We start from the raw sequence: 8,831 nt of genomic DNA on the forward strand, positions 1-8,831 counted from the left end.
TTTGTTCCCCATGTGAGTAGTTATAGACTGTCCTCAAGTCACTCCTTAACCTTCTCTTTGTAAAGCTAAATAGATTGAGCTCCTTGAGTCTATCACTAAAGGTATATTTTCCAATCCTTTGATAGTTCTTGTGACTCTTCTCTGAATCCTCTCTAATTTATCAGCATCCTTCTTGAATTGTGGACATCTGATCTGGACACAGCATTCCAGCAGCACTCACATGAGTGCCATATTCAGAGGGAAAATAACTTCTTTACTCTTCTTCAAGATTCCTCTATTTATGCCTCCAAGGATCATTTCAATCCTTTTGGCCACAACTTTGCATTGGGAGCTTATGTTCAACTGATTATCTGCCATGGCTCAAGTTTTTTCTCAGCATCATTGTTCCCTGGGATAGAGACTCCCGTCCTGTAAGTATGGCCTGCATTTTTTGTTCCTAGATGTATACATTTACATATGGTTACATTAAAGTGCACATTGTTTGCTTATGCCCAGTTTACCAAAGGATCCAGCTTGCTCTGTATTGACTGCAAAAAAGGTGACTAGGGTATGGGAGAGAGCAGAATTTGGCCTAGTGCATTGTGTGCAACCTCTGTAAACTCTGAGCAATTATTTCCCTTGGATTCTCTACTTATGTTGCATCCTATTCAGTATTCTCTCATACCTTCACAGGCGCCCCATCGACTATATTTCCCAGGCCTCTTACAGCCATCTGACGGACAATGCTGTTCCTATCCTGTGACCTTTCTTCCAAGATCATAAGACACTCTTAAGCAACTTCTTCTCCCTGAGCATGGGATCAGTCATTAGCTGAAATAAAATCAACATGTCCATTAGCACCAATATGATCCTTAAGATTGGGAATAGAATTTGAGCCGGCATAGAATACACTAAAAACAACAAGGAGTCCTCCTATAGCCACAGTCTTGTGGATACAGACTAATATGGCTACCCCTCTGATACGTGGCACATAACACACTAACTTTATCATTCCACACAAATGAGAAATGTCTTGAAAACATGCAGCTTTCCTTTTGGGCACTATAATAGGGATCCACTCACCTCTTGAGAGCCCCTTAGTGGCCAGGTCTGGTACCACAGTCCTTTTCTCACCCCTGGTGCACCCTGCCAGCTGACCTCAGTGAGTCTTCTGTGGCTCAGGCCTCTGGCTAAGTCCCAAAGTCCAAATGAACCCCTTCTGGGCTAGTCAAGAACAGTCCCATTGCCCTCACTAGGGTCTCCAGCCCCAACTCTGGGTCCTTGAAATTCTGCTCTTTGTTCAAGCTCTCCGTAAGCATTGTCCCCTTCCTGGGGCTTATGCCACTGTAAGTGGTAGGGGATCCAAGGCCTGCCCATAACTCTGAGTTCAAAACCATGGACCCTGTAAACAGTAGTTAGGCACCGCTTGATTTCAGTTCATTGTTGCTTTTTCCTACCAGCCACTTTTAGCTTCACCCTCACCTCAAGGTTCAAGTTCTTAAGGACTCTCTTCCTGCAAACCCAACTTAAGCAAATGCTGCCAGAATCAAACTCTGGCAATCCCTGGAATTTCTGTGGCCAGAGAGCAGCATCGTTTCTTGCCCTCCAGTTCCTGGCAGGAACTGACCTGCTAAGGCCCTGCAGCTCCTTTTAGCTGAGCCTGATGGGCTCCGATTGGCTGCTCTCATGAGGCCTCTCTAGACAGACCCAGATTTGTGGCTCTTTTCCTGGGGCAGGGTGCAGTAGGACCATGGGGCCTCTTGTAAGGAGCCTCAAAGCCCAGGAACAGCCCATCCCAGACACAGATCGATTGTTTTCCTTAGAACCAGATGAGCCCCTAAGATAGTTACTTAGCATAAGTGGAAATATGATGCAGATGTTAGAAGAGGGCTGTAGAAAGGGAGGATGGTCCAGCAGTTAACACACTTGTCTAGGACTTAGGAGACCCAGGTTCAAATTCCTGCTCCCTCAAAGACTTCCTGGGTGACCTTGGCAAATCACTTAGCCCTTCTGTGCATCAGCTCCCTGCCTGTAAAATAGGAATAATAGTGCTTCCCTACCTCCCAGGAGTGTTGTGGGGATACATACATACATAAATGAGTTTTGAGGTACTCAGATACAATAGTCATGAGAACCTAAGACAGATGTGAATGTATTTGTATGTTGCTTGTTTTATAGTATTAGGACACTAGGTTCATTCCGAAGATCTGCTGAGTGAAACCAAAACCAGGAGCTGTTGGTTAGTATCAGCACTGGGACTTGGCAGAAGAGGTCCAGTACTTCAAACTCTGTCTGTATCTCTCTCAGCCAGCACCTGTGGTTGTGTAGCTAGTATAGGCAATGACAGCAATACAAATATCAGCGAGAGAATGACTCCGAAAGGTAGAATGAAGTTCCTTGTCAGGTTTCCATATAAAGGGGGAACCAGTCTACTATCTAAAATGACAGTTACTCCTATGAACTGAACTGTACAACTCCTTAAAAGAAAGGCAAACAGACAGTGGTCTAATGGTGAAACTGCTCTTCGGAGCCCTGTGTCTTACCTGGGCAAGGAAAGCTGTGCCGGTGATTCGGAAGTTTTCCATTGGGGAATTCACCCAGGGGAGGAGGCTCTGGATGATCTCAAGGGTTATTAGTCCAAATCTTAGCAGACCACTGGAAGGCAAAAAACCACTTATGGGGTCGATTGCACACTTCAAAAACTCCGCTGCTCTGAGCAGACAGCTCTGATATCTATGGGTGGGAGCTGTGTGTTTCCACCCAGGGCACCCCCCACAAAGCTATAAACTGGAGGTTCCCTCTCAGCCACTCTATTTGCTACTGATTCCCAAGGATAAAATCATGCCTCTTAGATCTCTTACCTCACCAGCAGACACACTCCCTCATGGTGAGTCTGGGGGTTTTCAAGCAGAATCCATGTTTTCTGCGTCCCAAGCACTCTCACCAGTCTCTCATTCCTAGCTTTGGAAAGCACAGATTCTAACGCTTGGACAGAAAACCTGGGGAAAGAGAGGCACAGAACTGCAGCAATCGGTAGGAAGGTGCAGCCTGAACAGAGTCAGGAAGCCCAGGTTACTTGTCAGGTCTGCTGTTCATCGACAGTTCATCCACTGGCAATATCCTGGACACCAGTGTCCCTGGAAGGACTTGATGCCAGGAGGTATGTTTCTGTCTAATACATCTCATATAACTAGTTTTGCTAGGGACAAAATTTTGCAGTCATTTTTCACTTTCTGCAAGGAGTATGGATACTAGCAGAGTACAAGGATATAAAAAAGATACACGATCAGGACCCAAAAACTGGGGGGCATAGAATGTGGTGATCATTAGTGGATATTTTGGGGTTGTATCTCCAGATATGAGGTGACAGAGTGCTGAGGGTATGCACTTGAGTCAGCACTCTGGTCACTATTAGTACTAATTCAGTTCCTTACAGAAAGCCTAATTGGACAGAGGTGTAGCTGATTACGAGGTCAGATTGGGGCTAGTGAGTCATGGAACCAATCATTCCATTAACAGGGAAACTGTATAAAAGGACATGGGCAGGAGCCCTTTGAGGGGAACAGACAGAGAAAGAAACTTGGGTGACCAGATATCCCGATATTTGGGGCTTTTTCTTATACAGGTGCCTATTACCACCCACCCCCTGTCCTGATTTTTCACACTTGCTGTCTGGTCACCCAAAGAGAAACAGAAAGACAAAAAGCTGGGAGAGCCTGACAAAGTGAGCTCTCTGAGTGGAAACACCTTCCCCCCATTTTGGAGAAGAGTTTAGAAAGTTGAGATACAAGATAAAGGTGCTATGTATTGGTAGGGGGATTAAATAGACTTCACGTTGGTGTTTACAAGCAAGAAAGTCTCAACGTGGTCTGTGTTTGTAGAAGATGTGGGGGTGCAACACCCTCTCTGTCACAGCTGGGGCTCATCAGGGATTTCCCTGTTATCTATGCAAATAGAGAGCCTGCTGGAGAAGCCGGGGTAGAGGTCTGGCAGTCCAGGTGATGGAGGGAACACACTGAAATGGGTGGTGAAGCAGCAAGGAGAAGTCTAGAACAGGGGTTCTCAACCTTTCTGTTTCTGAGCCTCCTCTCACCTCAACAAGCTATAAATACTCCATGGCCCACTCCCAGGCCTCTGCCCTGCCAGGCATCAGAGTTTGGGGCTCCTGGCTCTAGATTTTAACTCCACAGGGTGCAGGGGCTGGGGCTTTAGTGCAGGTGCTGGGCCTCAGGGCTCCAGCCTGGCTGGGCTCAGAGATTCAGCTTTCTGCCCTAAGCCCCAGCTAGTCTACTGCCAGCCCTGCTTGGCGGACCCCCTAAAACCGGCCCGGTTGAGAACTGCTGGTGTAGAAGACCCCACAGACCTTCTAACAATCCCACCAGGCAGAAAAACAGCCTTTGCTTGCCTGGTAGGTTTAACAGCAAAAGAGCCTTCAGGAATTTATACAGGAACAAGCCCAGGTCTGGCAACAACTCCTCCAAAGTCTGGCAAGTCCTGTGACAGGAAATGGAAACCAGGCACAGGAGATCAGACTCTGTAAAATGGGACCTGCGAACAACCCTGATCTGGTTTTGGTTACTCTTAAAGGAGCAGCGGTGAGACCTCACAAGGACAGAACAATGTGGGCCTTTCGACTGACACCCCATTTAACCGGGGAAGCACATATATGGCTCTTAGTGATTAGCGGGCAAGAGATTAGGACGTGATTAAGGCAGCCATGCTGGACGAGGTGGGGCCTGTCCACAGAAAAGTACTGCCAGAAATGGAGAGTTCAAAGATGGATTGAGGGATTAGGCCTCTGTGCATTTGCATAGAAATTGAAAGATTGGACCACTTACTGGTAAGGCCACATACTCAAACTGTGGGGGAGATCATGGACTGCATGATTCTGGAAGTTTCTTCAGAGTCACCCTGAGCATACCTGAGTATAGGTTACGTGGCACCAGCCAGTTAATCTGGACCCCGCAGTTAAAATTACAGAGGAAGTTGCAGAGGCGGACATTCCCAGAGTGAGTCAGTGGTTTAAGGGGCTAAAAGATCACTAAAAGATTGCCATATGAGTCTCAAATAAAAGCTCATGTCACCAATATCATTGTGAAACACATCTACAGATGCTGTGTAAAGAGCCATGTCTATGCATTGAAAATTACATTCTTATGATCTGTGTCTAGGGACTAGTCACCAGGAAAGGTGAAAAAATGGTTTTCTTTAAGGCAAGAAATGTTTCTCCATCTGTTTGTTTACATGTAAATTAAGCATGTAGGGTTCACATTCAGTTCAGGACTGTGAGAACTTCAAAGAAAGAAAAGTAACAGGAAGGAGACAGGGAGTGGGGACCCAATTTTGGGGTACACCTCAAAGGTTTGCTCTAGTATATTTGGGGACAAAGAAGACACCCTGGCATCTTTCACTTAGGAAGTAGATGGACAGCGAGACGGACAGCGGGGTCACTATCAGGCTTGGTTGAGAACGTTGGGTGAGAAACATCTTTAGACAGGAGGTTAACCTGTTGGTTAAGTTTAGTCTCTAGGACCATGTTATGATTTCATTTGACATGTAACCATTTTTTGCTTGCATTCTTACTCACTGTCACTGGAAATTCTGTTCTTTGACCATCTCTGTTCTTGTTTGCACTATAAATATATCTAAGTGCTGTGTGTTTTGCACTATAGAGTATAAGTAATAAAGTATAAAGTACAGAGTCTAAAGTATAAGAAGTAAACTGGTGTGTACTGTTCCATAGGAACAGCACGCCCGTAATTCTGTGGGTGTTCAGTGGATAAAGGTCTGGACACTATACGGAGCAGTCAGAAGACTCGGGGTTGGTGTGTGCCTATCACTAACCTGTACAAAGAGACTGGGGTCTGAGGAGGCCTGGATGGCAGTGCTTGTTTTGCCAGAGCCTGGTCATTTTAGGAACTGACCCACAGCAGACACAGACAAGATTTCCTCACTCTAAGGGCAGGCAATGGTAAGGTGCCTCATAACCCTGGAAATTCCTGGGGAGTGTCACACAACTCTATTGGAATTCTTTGTTTCTCTCCCTTCCTTCTAATTACCGGCAAGGGTTGCCCTCAGTATGTTGTTGGTCTTTTTGGAATAGGCTCCAGCTGCTTATCCTTGGCAAAGGCATCTTTTGTCCTGAGGTTCGGCTGACCTGCTGCAGGAGAACAGGAAACAACTCTGGGAGCAGCTCCTGCACAGCTTTGCTCGACTGCTGTGCTGACACCACCTCAGAGATGGCACATGTTGCCTGAAAGGAGAGCATGGTAAAAAATGAGGAGATCTCCCAACACCATCACCCTCTCTCCCCTTCTGATATCTGCTGTACTGAATTTTCACTTCTGCCGGTAACTTGAATGACTGCAAGCAACTCCCTTAACTCATGGCTCAGTTTCCCACATCTGTAAAAATGTGTATGACCTACCAAGGCATGTTGTGAGTCCTAAGGAATATTTGCAAAGCACTGTGAGCAACCTGGTTCAAAGACTCTCTAATTGCCAGATGTTATTAAGTAAATCAGCCACATACTCTAAAACTGCGTATTTGTTCCACAGACAGCAGAGCTGGACTCAGGGAAACAGTACATCAGAGGAGAAGTGCCCACACAGCAATATTCTACCACACTTCTAGCTTTCCATCAGCAGGATTGTCACAGGGCAGAGGAAAGCCTGAAAGGCGTGTCTGTCATCTAACTTACTGAGAGAGGTTCAGCAGCTGCCAAATGCCTGTCAGTTTCAGTCTCTGAGGTGATGCTTTCTTCTTGGCTTGTTGACGTCTTTATTTTTTCTATTAGGACCTGTAGGACCTGAGTGGCAAGCAAGGGGTCTCCCCCCAGAGATCTCCACAGCTCACTGGTGTAACTGCAATTTAACAGAAGTTACATGTGACCCCTGGACACTTTTGTGGCTCAGACTGAATGCGTCCTATTTAAGTAAAGACCAACTTTTCTCCTTGCCTATGAGGAGAAAGTTAGGAGCACTGTCCTCCTTTAACGCTCCTCCTGTTTAAATATTGAGTTTCCAGTTACAGAACTAGGTTAAGTGACCTAGTCTTACTGCAGCCTAACCATTAATACTAGACTTCCGAAGGACAGGACACAGAGCGCCAATCTCAGTTCCTGTTTTCCCACTTCCCAGTAAATATGGAATCCTGAGCATGTGGCTCCCAAAGATCCAGGGTTTGGAAGGCAAGTGGATGAAAGAAAAGCCACATTTCTACTAACTGGACATACAATTATGAGAACGAATATTCATGGCCATCCTAGTTCCCCTTCACAAAGGGTGTCCCTACCCTCTGTTTGCCAGAAGCTGGGACTGGGCAACAGGGGATGGATCATTTGACAGTTACCTGTTCTGTTCATTCCCTCTAGGACATGTGGCACTGGCCACTGTCGGAAGACAGGACACTGGGCTAGATGGACCTTTGGTCTGACCCAGTATGGCCGTTCTTATGGTCTTAGATTCCAGCACTGATAACTGATAACCCAGTTGGGGACCTTTAAATGAAATGATGGATCTGCTTCCAGTCCAGTTTTAAATCCCAAGGACAGCAACTCTATTCTAGCAGCCACCCTGACCGATACCAAGCGGCGGTCTGATGACAATATTGGCCCTATTCTTTGTCATCAGCCAGGGATTGGACTTGAAGCTGTCATGCTACCAGGAAATCAACAGCAATTGCTAATTTCCAAAGTGAGGTCAATTCAGGTGTCTAGAGAGCCAGGCCGGTTCCAGGCACCAGCCCAGCAAGCAGCTGCTTGGGGCAGGCAATGGTGAGGGGCAGCACATCTGGGTCTTCGGTGGCAATTCGGCGGCTGGTCCCTCACTCCTTCTCAGAGCGAAGGAGTAGAGCTGCACATCGCGATCGCAGGGTTTTTTTATTCCCCGCCCTTTTTTTGCTGCTTGGGGCAGCAAAAGCCCTGGAGCCAGCCCTGCTAGAGAAGTACATGTTTCCAACAATACACTCCAGTTATACCAGTAAAGTTAGGTCTTTAGGATGTCAAAGCAGTTATGAATTAATGGAAACAGAATGACACTTAATTTCTCTCCACACCCCACCTTACCATGCTCTTGGACCTTCCTGGAGAAAGACCCAGGCTATTAACCATCAGGAATTATCCCAAAATGTCTGCTGCTTAAATAAAGCCCTACATCTCCCAGTAAAGCAGTGGGATCCATGTTTTACCAAGATGAATGCAATAGGTAGCGGTATATACCTGTCCATCGGCAGATGGTTGCTGAGTAGGCTGGAGATCACTGCCTCTAGGTGATGGTGAGCTAAAATAGACACTGCCTCCAGCAGGAATTGCCTCAAGCTGCCCTCCTGGATAGTAGCCATGTGGCTATATATTATATCCACAATAGCTGGCACCTGGAAGGAACAAAACCAGAAAGAAATGTCCCTTTTTCTTTCTCTCCATTCATTCTACAGAATCAAAACCTTTATTTAGACATTTGCTGATTTTTAGAAATTCCTCAAGAAACAAACGTTCAAATATGTCTGTGTAACTTTAACCCACAACAATTGCCCACACTTGGCTGTAAAAATTAACACTGACACACACACATACAGCGAAACCCCGCTATAACACGATGATCAGGGTCCAAAAAATTGGATCGCGCTAAATGTGGGGTCGCGGTATAGCAGGGTTTACCATTTCAAGCTGGTCAGTTTCAAGCCGGTCGATTTCTCTTGGGCAGAAAACTACTTTCATTTGCGAACTGCCCACCGCAGTAACTGAAAGGGTGGAGCTCCAGCAGCGGGGGCTCTCAGCCATGGAGGGAGAGAGGGAAACACTTGGGGAGAGCAGGGGAGACGTGCAACGGGCAGAGGAAGAGCGAGGAGCAGCT

General features: G+C 46.5%; 1 protein-coding gene across 1 annotated transcript; it reads right to left on the minus strand.

Moving 5' to 3' along the window:
• Positions 1-756: 756 nt before the first annotated feature.
• Positions 757-6,735, minus strand: LOC120406882 (maestro heat-like repeat-containing protein family member 2B). Its single transcript, XM_039542057.1, has 5 exons — positions 6,680-6,735; positions 6,039-6,232; positions 2,841-2,978; positions 2,523-2,634; positions 757-810 (listed from the first exon to the last, which is right to left on the minus strand). The coding sequence occupies exons 2-5, from the start codon at positions 6,110-6,112 to the stop codon at positions 757-759; spliced, it is 378 nt and encodes a 125-aa protein (XP_039397991.1). The 5' UTR covers positions 6,113-6,232; positions 6,680-6,735.
• Between the last annotated feature and the right edge of the window lie 2,096 nt (positions 6,736-8,831).

Source organism: Mauremys reevesii, linkage group 5, assembly GCF_016161935.1.
Source record: "Mauremys reevesii isolate NIE-2019 linkage group 5, ASM1616193v1, whole genome shotgun sequence".
Classification (NCBI taxonomy): domain Eukaryota; kingdom Metazoa; phylum Chordata; order Testudines; family Geoemydidae; genus Mauremys; species Mauremys reevesii.